The 17,755-nt window shown below is 37.7% G+C and overlaps 1 protein-coding gene across 2 annotated transcripts in view; it reads right to left on the bottom strand.

Moving 5' to 3' along the window:
* Window positions 1-1,943: 1,943 nt before the first annotated feature.
* NISCH (nischarin) overlaps window positions 1,944-17,755 on the bottom strand; it is a 31,494-nt gene continuing 15,682 nt past the window's right edge. The window contains exons 7-21 of one of the 2 annotated variants that reach the window (XM_056335954.1): window positions 17,547-17,642; window positions 16,825-16,977; window positions 16,190-16,258; window positions 15,542-15,727; window positions 15,217-15,345; window positions 14,658-14,771; window positions 13,754-13,862; window positions 11,036-11,157; window positions 10,099-10,154; window positions 8,290-9,606; window positions 7,700-7,874; window positions 6,333-6,486; window positions 5,617-5,745; window positions 4,532-4,693; window positions 1,944-3,293 (exon numbers count right to left, since the gene is read on the bottom strand). In XM_056335954.1, the coding sequence (XP_056191929.1) occupies window positions 2,665-3,293; window positions 4,532-4,693; window positions 5,617-5,745; window positions 6,333-6,486; window positions 7,700-7,874; window positions 8,290-9,606; window positions 10,099-10,154; window positions 11,036-11,157; window positions 13,754-13,862; window positions 14,658-14,771; window positions 15,217-15,345; window positions 15,542-15,727; window positions 16,190-16,258; window positions 16,825-16,977; window positions 17,547-17,642 (3,600 nt within the window). In that variant the 3' untranslated portion in view covers window positions 1,944-2,664. Of the gene's footprint in view, window positions 3,294-4,531; window positions 4,694-5,616; window positions 5,746-6,332; window positions 6,487-7,699; window positions 7,875-8,289; window positions 9,607-10,098; window positions 10,155-11,034; window positions 11,158-13,745; window positions 13,863-14,657; window positions 14,772-15,216; window positions 15,346-15,541; window positions 15,728-16,189; window positions 16,259-16,824; window positions 16,978-17,546; window positions 17,643-17,755 lie in introns of those variants that run through there. The other variant, XM_056335955.1, reaches the window with a different exon arrangement.

The following is a 17,755-nucleotide window of genomic DNA, read 5'->3' as shown; positions in this document are numbered from 1 at the left end:
GTGGCACAGGAGAGGGGCATGTCTTGTTTTGGGTACGGATGGAGGTTTTTTCCAGGTAAAAATGAAAAAGAGCTAAAGCATCAGGGAAGACGCTTCACACAGCCCAAGCTTTACTTAGAGTATAAAAGATTATATACTGAAAAAATGCCTTGAAAATAAACAATTCTGATAGCACCACAGATGAGATGCTTAAATGGAAGAATCAAAAAATACTGTAGTATCTAATGAGTTACTGAACATATTGTAAATCTTAAAATATGATCAGTGTTTACCAAGATCTCAAGGAAGAATTATACCTGTTTTCTGTATTAATAATCTGATCCAAAGGGACAGATGTAATGTTTTAAACAGCTGTAGAAGAATTTCAAGTTTAATCACAGCTGTGTTCTTGCTACAATAAAATCTGAAAAGAGACCTTGACTGCTCAAACTATGTAACGAGCAGGGGATTATCTTTGCTTGTTCTAACACAAGTTTCTGTGATATGCACTAGTGTACTGAAATACATTTGAACAGTTGGACTTTATGAGGGATGCTAAGAAACAGAACTCAGGCCTGTCTCAAGCTCAAGGCATCCCCCAGGACAAGCCTCACAAATAAGACAGAAGCAGGGCTGACTTACCCGGAAACAAAGACAATTATAACCCCTAGTATAAAAGGCAGAGATATCTGTTCAAGTTAGCTCAAATCCCAGGCAGTTCCAAAGAAGTTATTACAGATTCCCTTTGCATTCACTTAAACCATAGACCATTTGTACATGATCTGTTCATCAGGTAAGTTCTCAAGTGTTTGCATATCGGACTACTCCAGTTGCCACAGGTTCCTCTGAAGTGTTACCTACAGGAATTACAATGAAGTGATTAACACAGTTACTTCAGAAAGTAGTAATGAAAACTTAACCTTTCAATTATACTATTCCTGGGATTTTTATTTTAGCAATTAGTGGGGTTTCTACCCAATAACAATTAAGCTTTAATGAATGTTAAGTACCTTTGAGATTTCAGGGAATAGAAAACCTCTGAAGTACAGGAAAATTTAAGTCTTCCCCAAGAGTCGACAGGACCTACCTTAACTGCTCAGCTCACTCTAAGCTTGAGAGGGGCTAGGTTTCCTCTGCTAAACCGTGAGCAGAGCAGCACTCAAGTAACTCCTCACCGCTTCAGTTGCTTAGGGAACTCCACTGCATCCTGCAATACAACTGGACTTTTGCTGCCTTTGTCATCCTTGCACCGACTGCAGCATTCCTGGTTAACTGGAGCCTGGAAAAGCACAGTCAAGCTCCCCATCAGCATGCAAAAACACCCCAAGGAACCAGAAAATTCCTAGTGCCACTGTGGACTTGCCATTCTTGGAGAAAACTCAAAACTTGTTTGGACCAGGCCCTGAGCAACCTGTTTGAAGTTTGCTTTGTTTTGAGCTTGACTGCTGGACCTCCAGAGGTCTCTTCCAACCTAAATGTTTCTGTGTTTTTTAAGGAGCATCAGTTTTAAGCAACACCAGCTGACACGTATCAAAACTGTTCTTCCCTTCTTAATCCCAGGGGGCATAGAACACTTTTTCAAAGTACTGGTATCTGTCTTCATAATAGCGAGTAGGGATTTTACTGCTATGGGGTAGGCTAAAACTTGTTGGGCACAGTAGTATTCAAGTTAAAGATGAAAGCTTGCAAAGCAAATTCCTAATATCTGATGGAGAAGTAAAAGTACTTGAAATAAATCCTCCTAAAATTCTGTTTAGAAGCTGCAGATCTTCAGTTTCCATGACTCAGCTCTATTTCTGGACCAGTACAAACTTGCTACAGTAGGATAAACTATGTTCTTCTTTCATCTTGCTGCACATTTCATACTTTACAATATATTCTAGGAATGCAGTATGTGCTGCTGAACTGCCATATGGTATCCTGCAAACACAAGACAAACCTGAATAAAGACAAGGCCAAAAGAAAACTGTCAAATTACACTTTATTTGTATTGACAAGATAGGCAAAAGAAAGACTTTGTGTTCAGAGATACAAATTCATTATTTGCTGACAAAATGCTCATATACCCATGTTGGGTATTTCCATTTTCAAGATGATACTGAGTGGACCTTTAACAGGCCGTTCTTTACGAAAATCTGTCACCTGCTTGTGGCTCAAATTTTACTGCTAAAGTTCATGACTGGCAGCAAATAATTACATTTGGCCTCAAACAAAAATGTATGTAAAACTAAGATCATTAAATAATAAGCATTAGCAGCATACCCAAAATACTTCTTGTACAAAGAACATTGCACTTGACCATACACAAGCATTTACCCTTATTTACATATTACAATTTGTATAGAACAGCAAGACTGATATATACAGAAAAATAGCAGAAACCTTAACAGCCCTAGACGACAGTGTATCTCGTGTTGACTCCTTAATTTTTCCATACAGTTTCCCAGGATGTCTCATGGTGGTTTTTTTACTATATACTATTGCATAAAAAATAGACTTTACAAGAAATTCAGTCCCCAGTTAACACTTCAAAATATTTCTATGTACTATTAAGTGTTCACAGTACTAGGAAGCAAGGGTCCAGGTCAGCTCCTTATTAAAAAAACAGAACATGACAGGTGCTATCTATTTAAATGCTGTGCTTTACCTTATGATAGACACTGAAATGACTTAGCTGTGCAGTAACTACCCAGTGAGTTCCAAAGGCAGTTCCCTACCACACAGGATCTCCCACTGTCTTGCAAGCAATGAAATTAGTTTCTCCCTGCTTTCTGCACTTGGGATAAAAATGTACCACTGGATCTCTCTATTCCTGCTGCCTTCTTGTTTGGCATTTCCCTTTGGGGCACTATTAGTTTCTCCAAAGTGATCTAGTGTCAAATTCTGCATCAGATCCTCATTCTGAACATCATCAAACACAAACGTAAGGGCCTGTGGATATGTCTGATAACCCATAAGGACTCTATCTAAATCCCGGATTCGTCTTCCATCTGCAAGCTGGTACTTATCTCTCTTTGGTGGTTCCTTAGCAAATTCGGGTAGTGGGTAACTGATATAATCTTCATCAAAGAGGAACAAATCAGAGCTGGTTAATATAAGTGTTTTCGGTTGAAGTGAACTAGTGTTTTGGGCAGATCCTTCAACATTATTTACTTGAAATGCCAACACATACAGAAGGATGTTGAGGGACTGAAGATTTGTCAAACCATCCATCTTCTCTGCCACTAGAAAAGCAAGGTCCCCAATTTCCTCTTCATTTGGATAAATAAATTTTACTCTGCTAGAGTGAATCAGTTCATAATTCTCCATTCTTCCTGCAAGAAACATACATTACACTTCTATTTAGTACAATACTTTCTTAATGTATTAGGATAAGTGACAACTTTTGACAGTTGGCTGCAGCTGGAGGAATTAAAAGATTTGTATCTATTCATATATGGTTGCACTTACACAATATTGGAATAATATTTTTTTTATTGTAGATCTCTACTGGAGTCTCTCTTGCATTACCAACATACTTTTGTGCTGATTTCTAACCACTTATCTAGTTGAGGGCGATGGCAGAAGAGGTTAAAGGAAATACAGCTGGATTCTCACACCAGAGATTATCCACCTCCCTACTAGCTGAGCTCCTCTGCCTCCTTCCCACTCCTCAGTTCTGAACTCACTGAAAGCATTATCAGATCACTGAACAAAAATAAAATCCCTGCTTCTTTTAAGCTGAGAGAAAAGGCAAAAATTAAAACAACAAAAAAGTAGAAACAGAAGACTCTACATGAATTGCTTTTATATTCCTACTGGATGAGCACAATCCTCTGCTCCATGCTATGTTCTGCAGTGGCAGGAGGTAACACTGCAGTCTCATATTACTCTAAGTGCTGAAATACAACACAGCAAAGCTTGAAGGAAGCACGTCTGCTTTTTTCACATACATCAATTGGTCCAATAAAAGATATGATTTCTCATTAAACCTTGCACTTTCTGGGCTTACACAGCTTCTCCTTAAAACAGTTAACAATTGTTCTTCAGAAAAATGCCATTTTATTTTGTGCCTTCAACTGGCTTCAGAATTCTATGCAAAAAAGTTTCACCTGATAGTGGAACTGAACCTAACACACCTGAAGTCTAGTTTTCACTTCACTACATTCTCACAGAATGACAGGACTCTTATTTGACCAAGCGGGGAAAAAATGTGACCCTTCAGACTTTGTTACCTTCACTACTTTTTGATGACTTCCAAAACTCTATACATTAGGCTGAAACTCGCAGTGGAAGCTACACTAGTACACACCCCAAAATACTGTATAGGAAATGCTGTTTCTGCTGACTCAAGAAGCCACCGCTAACTTCACATGTGCAAGACTTGATATTTAATAACTCTGTTCAGCTAAGCCATGTAAGGTAATTAAAGTCAGGGAGTTTGGTAAAGTATCAAATAGGAAACAACTGATGCAGACGTTTCACTCAAAAGAGTTTTTAATCAGTATACTCTAGATGATGTCCTAAGTATGATGCACAAGATAACTCATGACACATAGAAAAGACCACTCACCTGTGTTTTTACTCCCAAATTCAGAGTAGAAGTCTTTATCTACCGGTTCAGGTGAAGGCGTGCGTGCAAGCAATGACAGAACTGCCATAAGCTGCTGTATGAAAGTGTGAGTGTTGTAACTGTCTCTTGTCAGGCAGGTGACTATATGATCTGCAGAGTGTCCTGAAGAGAAGACAGAATACAAATCACTCAAATCTGTATGTGGTGTTATAACTTCTTCAACCAACATGCAACTGTCATCAGGAAAGACCTCTTGCAAGGATTATTCCTCCTTAAAACACGCATCATTACTCAAAGTTTTCAAATCCTTGGAAAAAGAGTAACAGAAACCGCTACAAGTTCCTCAAAAAATAAATATAAAGTGATACACTTAGGATTTAACTGTTTAGCTATTGCTGCAGGGGGGTTCAACCTTATTATCACCTTATTACAATTTCTCTTACAGAAAAACCTGCCCTCAGCTTTGTGAATTTGTTCTGTGTAAGGTCACTTTAAATCATTTCCACAGGAGAGATTCCCCACCCTCACTGAGGTCTCAACAAAATTGGAAGACATTTTAGAACACAGCAATGTATGGTGCTCATGTAGTGGGACTGAGGCAAAGCACCAGCCAAGAACTTTACCCACGTTATTTCCATTCCATTTTAGGTTGACACCATTACCTTTCATAAAATTTTAAGACCTCATTTTCCATCCAAAAAGTCAATAATCAAGTACACAGTTTGCAACATGGGCAGTTCCTCAATTTTACTCTTCATTGCAAGCCAAAGCCTCAGAACAACAAGAAAGTCTTTAGATTTCCCTTTTGATGTGTTGTTAAGACAGGAGAATTTTTAAAAGCACTTGTGGGACCAATTAATTCATTGGTATTCAGCTTCCCAGTTACTTCAATTACTGTTGCAAGACAGTATTATCAGCCTACTGGTACAGCACCATTGTTACATTAGCTTCATTTTTTTTAAAAAAAGAAGCAATGAAATGATACACTCTTCCATTTCACTAATAAAATTAAGACATGAGTCCACCTAAGACAAGACTAAACAGGCCAAACAGAACTGGAAAAACAAAGCACAAGATGTACTCACCAGTAATTCGGAAGTATTGGTCAAACAAGCCAACATTTACTGACTGCAGGTCGTTGAGTTTTAGCACAAAGCAGCAAGAGAGGTGGAAAGAACTACTTGCACAATCTGAGTTGTCTTTGTCCCAAAAATCTGTGAAAAAAGGATATACAAAGCCAAAAGAAAATACTATCCTTCTTTCTATACGCATATTTTTATATTAAAATCTTACACCTATATACTATTTGAAGGAAGAAATTAGGAAGAAAGTGAGAATAGTGGCTAGTAATTTCTCAAGCAACACACTCAACTACATGTCCTTGTTAGCAGCATATCTTGAAGTAGCCATCGTATCACAGATTTAAGTCAGCAGATTCACTAACAAACCACTTTTGTGTGAACTGAATGCATACGATTAGTTTTATAACCAAAATGGTAAATGAAGAGCAATGAAAGGGCCTTTAGCTGCCCAGGTGATGCTACAGACTATGAAATGACATCTGAGAAAACAATGGATACAACAGCACATGGGTCTTGTTTGAGAAGCAGCCATGACTCAAGAACTTGTTTTTTTGAACATAAAAGCCTCACAGCAAGTGCTTTGCATACAGCAAACTGCCACTCCCTCCCTCAACTAGGACATTCAAGTAAGAGTATTGGCCAAAACTGGTACTTAAACTGAACACACAAACAGGGATTAAGTTGGTAGCATTATCAAGGGATCAGAATAGCTATCTCACCCGACTGGTGCTCATCAGCATGAATGAAAGAATCATCCAACAGAAAGTAAATAGCTTTTGTTGAGAGAAGCACACAAGCCATCACTTCCACATTGGGAGTCTTGTAAAACAAAACTGAGGACCACATGAGATGTCTCAACTCTTCATTTTCCACCTAAAATGTAAAATGTATTTTATAAATCACTTGCACACTTAGATATTTCATATAGTTTCATCATCTTAGAGGCAACTTAGACCACTAGAAAAAATTTCAAAATCAGAAGCATCTGAACATGCTGTCGTCAAAGAGCAGAAGTTCAATTCAAAGCTGCTAAACACAGCAGGTTTGAGGTAAACACAATAGCAGTTCACTGAAAATGTCTTGTGTTCCCCTAAGAAAATTTTTCTGTCGCATTCCAGTTATTCCTTGTTTTCTGACCAAAACTAGAAAAAAGAAAAACATCTCTTGCACAACAAGAAAGACTTTCTAGAACAGATGCTGCAGATAAATTTTAATCAACAGAAGAGCACTGCCCTCCCAAGCCTCATCAAGTCTACCGAGCCTTCAGTCACTGTTGATGGGCTGGATTCAAAGACCATCAAGGGAGGGCAGAAGCACAGCTTGCCACTGCCATTCCAATTAGGCATCTTCCCAGCTTCTAGCTTGATGAGCTTACTGTTACTCCTCAGATGAGTCCCATGCTTTATCAGCTTCTCACAGTGTAAAGCCAGAAACACAACTTAACTTCTGATTACTTGTAAGATTTCAAAGTGAGGTAAGGGAATAAAAAAAGGTCTGTTTCTCTATAAGCTTTTCAATTGACATTTGTACTTGGACCACAATGACTTACCACTCAAAGCCACAACATGAATTTAAGGTAAGATTTGTAGTTTTAAATTCGATGCTCCCCAGAAATTATAAATCTGCTCAGAAATTAGGCTTATCTGCTCATGTTTCATGTAGGAGTACCTACAGCCACACACATGTTATATTCATGCACACATACCACACAGAGGACTCAGAACACATTTGATTTAGCTACATAGATACCATCACAAAATAATTCCACTCCAGTTTTACTTTTGCCACTCTAAAGAAAAAGAGGAACAGTCTTGAATTAATCATATCTTCAAGACACACACTAATGTATTCTTCTGTTCTGCATCAAGGATCCTGGAGGCAAAACACACCTGGCAGGATCCCAATCACTGCAGTGAAGAACCCAAATTAGAGCAATGCAAACAGGTTTTTTTGACCAAAACACTTCCACATTTCACAACACCTAAATCTTATTTGTAATTTTGATCAGGAAAGTTCTTTTTAAAATGCTGACTAGTACTGAAGGGCCACAAGGCATCTTTTTATACACCTGGGCTAGGCACAATACCTCTGCAATGTTGCCATGGAAGAACTCAACTAGAGCATTTCCTTTCAGCCCAGCCACGTACTGCAGAGACACAGAAACATGAAGGTGAACAGGAATCTGGTTGTCTTCTGTTATCTTCTGCATAAGAAATTCAGATGGATATAAGGATGACAGCGTCAGATGAGGCCTGCAAAAGCTAGAAGAGATCCAGAAAACACATCAAAATTTAAGGAAATACACGTCTCTTCCCCTACAAGAATTAATACTTTATATTCCATTCAGAAATTGGAAATGGGCAACTTCTATTCTTAACAATTTAAATTATTATCTTGAGCAAAGCTGTCAATCTGCCATGACCTCAGCCTGCAAGCACACAAAATAGGAAGTCTCCTTCCTAAGAAAATACGCTTTATGTTGCAACAATGAAATAGAAACAAGGCAGCGGACAGGTTCAGTCCAGGATAACCACTCACACATACTACAAACTAGCAGAATGAAAGAGTACTTCAATACTACGGGCCAAAAACAATTATAGTGAGCACTGCAAACACACTGGCTAGGCCACAGTTAACTTCCACACTGTGCAACAGACAGTTCATGGGAATTGTTACCTTGCTGACTGACCATGTCTGTTTGCCTCCACAACGTGATTTCTTACAGCATCTGATTTGCTTGAAGCTTTGAAAATAATAATAGTCTTAACATCCTGCAGGAGTGTTCTTAAAAGACTGTAGATTCTTAGGAAGTGGAATTTCTCATGAGGTAGAACAAACACTGCTGTAACAAATCTGTATCCAACAAGGAACTGCAGCACATGTCCATCCAAAAATGAACCCTTCTGCTGGATGGAACCATGAGTCGGATACAACACAAGCGATGCTAACGGAATCCTATTCAGCTTAAATACACTTCCCAACTCTTCTGTGCCTACCCATTTACCTGGCAGTAAACCAAAATCCACCTTTACTATGTACAAATGCTGGGGTGTTAGAAATATCCAACATGGATGGACCACACAGGGACCCTGGTCAGAAGATTTATACACTGAAGAATAAAGTACAGAACACAAAACGTTTTTTGACCATTCTTTGTTATTGCCAGCTGGCTCTGGTTGATCTAAGATTTTCTGAACATTGGTTTTAGTCCCATAAACAAGATAGGTGGGGAAACAACCTTTTACTTCAACATCTTCTGCTGAAATGCAATTCAATTCCATAAGCTGACAGAGAAACTCTTGAAGGTTTGCTTTTCCACAGTACAATGTGGAGCTTGGTAACACTGATGTGTAGTGCTGAGAGCAACACGTGTGTAAACAGGAATAAAAGTCTTGAAGATTCTGGGAGTCTGAAACAATAAACAAGCAGTTGTCACTGCTTTTCAGCTTCAGTGTTAAACAGATTTCTGGCAGGAGAAAGCCAAATTCTGTTAGATCAGTATATGGAAAACACAGCATTAATTTCAAAACAGAAGGGATGTGCTGGCAATTTCCTCTCAATTCCTGATGAGGAATCTCAAACACAGCTAGCATATCATCAGTCAAAACCAAACAGGAAGCAAACTGCCTGAGTCCTTTGTGAATGTGAATAGAAAAACTCCAGAGAATTTTGACTATGTCAACACTCTCCACTGCTATGTTGTCAGATGACCGAGTATCTGAAGTAGTGCTGAATTCAAAAGTCTGATCTCCTTCATGAAGTCCCATTTCAAAATATCCATCTTCTTTGTCTGTGGTTCTGGAATCAGATGGAGGACTTCCTTCATTCTCTGTAAAGGAGGGAGGTGATCTCTGTACAGTCTGCACTATCAAGGCAGAAAGGTGCTGGATAAAATCTTGGTTTGTGGCAGTGTATGACATACAATTAAAAGGCAAGATGACGGTGTTACAGGGGTCAAGCACTGCACAGTGTTCTTCCTCTGAATGATCCAAACTTCAAAAGAGATAAGCCACAGTAAGTACAAGCTGGAGTTAAAGAAGTCATAGTTACCTACAATTCATGGTGCTGCTTCTCTGAACGGCAACGTTTACATTTGTTACTACAATTAAGTCAGTGTGATTTTGTAAAACATCTTCATACTGCACGCAGCCACTGATTTTAAAGGCTGGTAGCATGTAATTCTACAGAAAGTAAGAACCTAAGATGTTTAACTCATCTTCCATTTCCCATCCACAATAAGCACATCATTACAATTTAGAAGACTTTATAATACAGCTATCACTGATTTTGAAACTACCAACTGCATTACAAGGGTCAAAGGTTAAAAACAATATACACCATGAAACTGATCTTGGTTCAAAAAACCCCCAGAGGCAGCATACAATGAGCATGTTCTGCCCTAAAGGCAAAGTTTAAAAATGCAACATCCACCTATTACCCAAAAGCTAACAAGGATTTAAAACAGAACTTATGTGTCCGGCTTACCACATATGATGACCACTTCCATACTCTTTGCATGAATCCAAGAGAGAGGCAGGTGCCTAAGGAGAAAGCACCATCACGAAGCTGTCACCTACTTACAGCTTTGTCAGGCTTCAGCATACATGAAAAGCAAGCTCAGTGGTGGCTCCCCCTTTTTAAAGCTGGCCAACTCACTGCTGAGTCCTGACTTGTACTCATGGGCAGCTGAACAGCTAACTGACAATCCCAAAATACTATCTGCTTACAGTTGGGCATTCAATTAAGGCAGGAAAAGGACGAGCTCTGCTTCAGAGTTGAGCATAGATCCAACTTGTGACCCATAGACACTTCAGCACACTACAAATATTTACTGTAATACTGTAAAGTGAGGCAAAAAAGTAAATGAACTTGACAAAGACCAATTACACTGGTAGAAAAGGAAGAGACTCCCCCAAGTCTTGCTGTCTCATTCCTTGAAGCCATGCATATGAAGGGTTTCCAGTGCAACAAATGAAATCACAATACAGAAGTTATCAAACAGCAGGACTTTGAAGACAAATGAAGGCCATTACCTATTGACAGGGAGAAGGTTCTTCCGCTCTACTAGTAAAAAGAATTGCCTTCCAAAAACTGATATTGTAATAAAGATAGAAGTCTTACACTCAGTATTTAAGTGGGTATCAAACGATGCAATACTAATACTGGGTAAACATCTCAAAGTCATGACAGTGACAACAATTCTCTGCAATTCTGGTAAATTTGGATTATGCATTTAATTTACAAGGTGGACCAACCCCTTGACTCAAATCTGGGACTACCTCCTTTTCCACTATAATAGCTGTAAGAATCAAAACCATTTTGTTATGGATTACTGTAACAACAGAAGTTTAATATCAGAAATAAGCTTGCAAAACCACCTTTTAAAAAATACCATAAAATAAAAGCAGAAGGATGCAGTTACCTGATTTTTACATCTGGAGTCTGGTATTTCAAAGCATCTCTGGGGAACTGTATGGTCTGTAGGAGTCGAACCACTGGATTGCAAAAAACTGCTGGCTAGGACTGTTTCTTCACAAATTATTCCTAGAACAAATACAACCAGCTCTTAAAATCACTGAAGTAAAACCAAAATGAACATCTAATACTTTCTGCCAAACAAGTAGGATTAAAACTGTATAATCTAGTGATGTATAATCAGATCTTAAGAAAGCTGAAGGTAATAGCCAGGGCAAAACAAAAGCAAGCAGAATTTTAGTCTAATTACAGATATATCTTTAACTGCACAGAAAGTTGCATTAAAGACTGCTAAAGCTCATTTTTCAAGCTAACAATTTAAATCTCAACACCTGGTGTAAGAATTCTTCACATGGTTTAGTTTTAACATTGCTAGTCAGTTTTATTAATACTAACCACTGCTTTTACCAAAACATTGCCAGGCCGGCAACACAGCCGAGCACTCTTTGTACCATTCTCTCAAACATCTGTAGGCTTCAAGGGAGTGAGTATATCTGTGTAAAATCTTCAACCAGACTCAGAAGGTCTGATCCCTCAAATGCCACTCAAGACAATTATCTCACCCTATTCAGAACCCTTTAGAAGGGTTCAAAGCTGAATCATGAGTAAAAACTTGCATCACAAGTGCGTATAAGCCAACACTCTCAGGGACATTTGACTTCTTCCTTGTTTGAGATTCACAGCATCTCACTGACACAGAGCACATCAATTTTCAGTGTTACCACTGAGCCAGCTCAAGTATATCAATGTGCAGAGTTACAGTGTAGATATGTTCCTGGCTTGAGTATAAGAACTCCTGCATGTATCTTTCTGGATTGATAGTAAATTTAGCAGATTACATCAAACCACCTCATAGTCAGAGGAAACATAAGAGGTATTTATCACTTAAAATACTGTGTTAGCAAGGAGGAAATAAATTGACAGGAAAAACAGAACATGACAGCATTATTTTGGGGGGGGTTTGTTTCCTATATAAATATTTAATCTTTTTCCACAAGCCATTTGCCAGCAACATTGAATATGAATAATGTGTTACGGAAACAGATGGTGTCTAGAAAAGCTGCAGAGAAAACAATTCATAGAAATAGCATATCAGGAAATTTATTCCATTATTCATGATTTAAAGTCTAACAGTGAAACTAATTGCCTAGCATATTTCCATTTTTTAAAAAAGATTTCTCAAAATAAGTATTTTGAAGACAACTCTTGATAGCTAGATATGTAGCAAATAATTTCTATTGTTAAAGCTGAGAAACAGCCTGCCTTAGTCCTCATTTTCTTACTATTGATAAAACCCTTCCTCAAGATTCTACTAAAGGAAACTTAGAGGAAAGGACTACAGTAAATAAACCTTGAATCTTATACCAGTCTCTTCAAAACTGTCAAGTACTTCAGAAAGAAATATCTAGGGTTTTTTTCTCTCAAAATTTATTCCTAAACATTTACTGTAATAGAAAAAGACTATTGACAAATAACTGTTCAACAGTCACAGTGATTGCTAGCATGTATTTTTACAGCTAGTTCTGTATAAAACTCCAGGTTATTATACAAACTGTCTCAATCCTGTAATTTAAATGTTTAATGCTTTAAAGCAAGCACTGATTTCATTTTAGGAAAACTGGCATTTTATCTGCAGATGAAAAATGATCTAGAAAGGGCTTCAAGGGCAAATGAAGTACATACATAGCAAGTAAATCTGTATCCAAGTTGTCTGTCCTTTAATCAAAACCTGTCAGAATAATTTCATTTTTAGAGTGAACTAAGAAACTTATAGTAGAAATTACAGCAATGGACTTTTTTCAAAGTTCAGTTTTTTCAAGCATGTTTTTTCTCCCCAATCCACTGACTTAAGAGTAAACTGTTAAACCATGAATTATTGAGAATATAATCCCCGCTCTTTTAAATGGTCTTCTCCCACTATTCATATTCTACTGCACTTGAAGTTTTCACTCAGGCAAAAGCCAAACAAAAGTATCTTTCTCTCTTCTTCCCAGTCACAAATGAATGTTCACATCAATCAGTCTTACACACTCCTGGCAAAAGATGAAAGCCGTTCTTCCAAGTTCCTAATGCAAGAGGCACACTTCTTTGAAACATACAGTAAAAATAATTTTCACCTAAGGTTAGTAGGTGCTGTAAAGCACAACAGATGTGCTACAATTGCAGGCTCAGCCAGAATGCTAATCCCACAATTCTTGTATTCATCTCCTTTTTCTATCTTCTTCCTTGTTTGACAGAAATGCAGCTCTTACAAAATAACAATAATGGCACATATGCTGCTTGAGCTCACATTTTGCAGACCAAAAGGAGACAGAGAAGCAATTTTAAAAGCATGTCTATATATGCCATAGTTTTCTATTAATGCATGTATCTAATCTACGAAAAGATACATAATCCTCTGCTGGTGATTTCTGCAGGATGATGCAGTAAAAAGAAGTCCTGTTCCCAGACTTCCACTACAGTTAAGACTACAGTGAACCACAGGTCAGTTTTGCTGATTCACATACATACAACTCCACTTCCTAAGCCAATCAATACTACCAGGTCTTTCTGCTTTGTCTTGGTAAATCCTATATCCATGCACGGAATACTCATGTATATCAATGCAGCTTAGAAAAGCAGAACCAAGAGGCTCAGCCCAGCAGCACGATACATACATGATTACCTTGGCTGGAGCTGACAGGACGAGGCAGAGAGGGAGAGGAAGGACGAACAGTAAGAGAAGAACAGTTTGATTTGGAGCTGGCAGCAGTGAGCCTGGAGTCCTCACTGATCTAATAAAGAAAGTATGCAGTGATTAAAGAAAAAACCTAAATACACAGGACACATTAGATCCTGAACTAAAATGTCTACAAGCTTTCTCAATTTTAGTAAAAGGAAAGTTAGTGCCAGCTTTTTTTTGGCAGGGAGGCAACATCCTCTGAAGTTTCTATTTTCACATTAAGTGGAATTCCACTAAGAATCCATTAGAAGGTCATTCTGATCACTAACTAGTCACTGTATTGACCAAACCAGCAGTGAGTTTCACAAACAAGAAAGCGAAAACAGGTTTTCTACACTATAGGGTCAGAATAGGTCCTGATATAAGTTTATTACCAAAACAAGACTAACCAACTACACAGCACACACACAAGAGAAGGCAAGAAGGATTCCAATTTCTGATTCTTTCCCACTGCTAAATACTCACAAGAATAAAGTTTGGGAAAGTCATTTCAGTACTCTGCAACACAAGCAGTAAAATCACACTTCTGCAATAGTTGTATCATATTTAAAATATGTCTGTTAAGGTCAACTGCATATTCATTGTGTACACAATTAAGTCATCTTATCTTTTCCTCCCACTTCCTCTCTCCCAAGCCAGCACAAAAACGAAGGTCAGATAATTACTGAAATTACACTGAAAACTAAATAGGAAAGAGGCAACATTAAAAGTTCATACCACATTAAAGCACAAAGAAAGTGTAAAATCTTTAATGCTAAGGAAAGTTTAATCAATTCCACTAGATCAAATTCGTAGAAATTGTTTTCGTATGCAGCACATCCTACTCCTCTCACTGCACCAAACTCACCTTTTTATCAGAGTTGCTCAGTTTGTATTTAACCTCCTTTGCTTTTTGAATAGCTTTTAGTACTTCCACAGTGTCTAGTTCCTTTTCTGTGGTAACAGTGTTATCCAAACAGACCTAAAAAAATGTTAAAACAACTAAAAATATTGAAAACAAGGCAGCTCTGCAATTTATTTTCGTGAATGTAATTAAATATTAACTTAGCTTAATGCAAACTATATGCACCTTTGTAACCATTACACAAAAACAATTATCACAGACACTGCATTAACATGCTGTGAGTTTAATGCAAACTCAGAAATGCTTGGTAAGCTTAACACCCTTCTAGCACAACTCTGTTTCAATATTAACATACGGTTATGCAATGAAGACCAGGTAAACTTTCATTTACATCCAGCAGCACTGTCAAATGTTAATATAGTTTCATTTTCTAAAGGTCTTCTCCAACACACACTAAAAACGCATCAGGTTTTTAGAATATTCGCTCTACTTTCCTCACCAGGGTTTAAAAAAAGATTTTTTCAAATGCCAGCTCTAAAGGAAGAAGCGCACTGTGGCTTACCTCTGAGGCCCTGTCCCCAAACTGAGCAAGTACTTTGGTCCGGTAGTCAGGGATGATGCTCAATGGATTGCTGGATAAGACCACCTTTTCTAAGCATGGGAGGTTTCCTATGTTTTTTACTTCATCAATCTGAAAGTTTTTGAATAAAAGGATTGCTAGAGTTTGGCTAAATGAAAACGAACATACAGACTTGAGTCTTTCTTACATAAATTACATGTGATAACTAGAAAAAAAAAATTGCTACAGCCACTTTTATTTGCAGTTTCACCCAGTAAAAGAAACAGCTTGTGATCAAAAGCACAAATCAACAACAAAATCAAGTTACCTGTTCTATTTTGTTGTTGCTCAGATCCAAGTTGACTAACGAATACAGTTTGTTAAGACCACACAGACTTTCCAGCTGATTGCCTGCTAAATTTAGAGTTTTGATGTTTCCCAGTTTTGTGTGAACACCTTCCAGTGATGTAAGCTTGTTGTAGGATAAGTCCAAGTGAACAAGGTTGTAAAGATGCTACAAAAGCACAGAAAATCTATGTCATACACCAATCCATTAAAATTAAACAATACAAAAGACATTTCATTATGGCTTGCTCTTTTTTTGTGCAACAGTGTTTTCATGCTGGACACTGCCTAGCATGAAAAACATGAAATTGGTCATTATACAGGTTCAAGCTTATATAAAAGGAACTTCCTCAACTGCATTTTTACCAACCCACAGATACAGCTGACAGTGAATGAACTGAGTTAAGGACTAATGTTGTACGTCAGCATTGGCAAAGAAATGAAAATATCCAAAGTAAGAAATGAACCACTAAGAGTACTTGACGTTATGAAGGACAAGCTTTTTGGGCTTAAACTATTCTCCAGAAGGAAAATAATCAACAAAACTCTGAAGCAAAAGAATATGTGTTCCAAGGTCTCAGGCAGTCTGTTTAAAAAAAACAACAAAAACACCTTCAAAAGCATCACTTGCCTGTAAATTTTCTACCAGAGACACCCCATTGTGACTCAAATCCAGGAATTCAATCTTCGGAATCAATTTCTAGAAGAGAAGAAAAAATGTGCATCTCAAATGCGTTTAGCTTATAAATTGGGCCATACTTGCTTTACTATCAACTGACCAACAAGCAAAGGAAAGGTATCATCGAATGCACAATCCCTCTTCTTGGTTTTTGGCATTAAAAAAGCATTCCAAGTGACATAGTACAACAGAATTTAATCTTGTTCTTAAGAAAACCAGATTACTCTGAGGAGTGTGGTTAAATTTTAATTTGAAACCTGGTTTCTCACTGAAGACAAATAAGTTGCTCCCAGTTTAGCCCCATGAACTAAGGCCAATGCAAACAGTAACAGCACGTTTCAAAGTGTTCATGTAAGTGTTTCTTACAGAGCATAGAATGACAAACGTTTCTTCTTTAGCAAAGAAAATATCCAAGTAGTAAAAAGAAAAATCTCCTAAGCATTAACTTGGGTAGCTAATCAACATAAAGTATGTGCAACTGAGTATTTCAGAAAAGAGATATATAAAGCAAATGCAAAATCTCTGCTGTGTAACGTGTCACTGGAGATCAGTCATACTTTTTCCACAAATGAAAAAATATTTCTTACCACTGAATCATCAATTTGAGAGATGCTATTGTGACTCATATCCAAAGTTGTTAAGGTTCTCCACGTTGGAATAACTGCTGTCACTGGACAACTTGAAGATGCACCCTCTGGCTCCCACTGATCAAACTCCGAGGCCTCAGGCACCAGGATTTCCTATTTAAGACAAGCACACTAAAATACTATGCTTAAGTCTTCAGCGAAAGGTAATAGTTTTGAAAGCAATGCAAACAAACTTAAGTAATGAAGATTTAAGTTTTATAATCACCTAGATTGAAGTTGTAAAATCTTAAGATGTGAGCTGACTGGGTCAGAATTATTTTAGATCTATTGGGAGGGAGTTCCAACGCTAGCAGCTGATTCAAATTGGAGGATGTGGAGAAACAATAAAGGGACTGTGAAAATTATGCTACTGGATATTCCTTGCCAAATCAAAGCCCAGAGAAAAGAGTAAGACTTATGCATTCAGTTCTGGATGAAAAACAGAAACATACATTCCAATAAAAGCATCAGAAATGTCCCTGTGAAGGGACATATGTAAACACTTCCTCCACTTGAAGTTGAGATTCTGAAAGGTTAAAGAATCCTTTCAATTCCACGGTTTTAAAAGCAGGACCTGCAATAGGCAGTACAGAGAACTACATGGACTCCAAATGGTTATTTCTACAATATGCATGTTATTTTTGCATATGCTTTGAACACCCACCAGAAGTAGAAACTCTCACCTTCATCGATGTTGCTGAAAATCGAATGCTCATTGTGGCCAGAGCATGTTTTGATGAAGTCAGTCCTTTGATAAGCTTTCCCCCACAATGACTGATCTGTTAAAAAAATAATGTTAAAGTCAGAAATGATAGACCAGACAAAAATGAGCCATGGAAGAGGCAGCAAAAAGCTTCAATAGCAGATTCTCTACCAATTTTCAAAATAGTTA

The sequence above is a fragment of the Falco biarmicus genome, chromosome 4, assembly GCF_023638135.1.
Source record: "Falco biarmicus isolate bFalBia1 chromosome 4, bFalBia1.pri, whole genome shotgun sequence".
Lineage (NCBI taxonomy): Eukaryota > Metazoa > Chordata > Aves > Falconiformes > Falconidae > Falco > Falco biarmicus.
The sequence above is the reverse complement of the archived record's forward strand: the minus strand, read 5'-3'. Positions and strand labels throughout refer to the sequence as shown.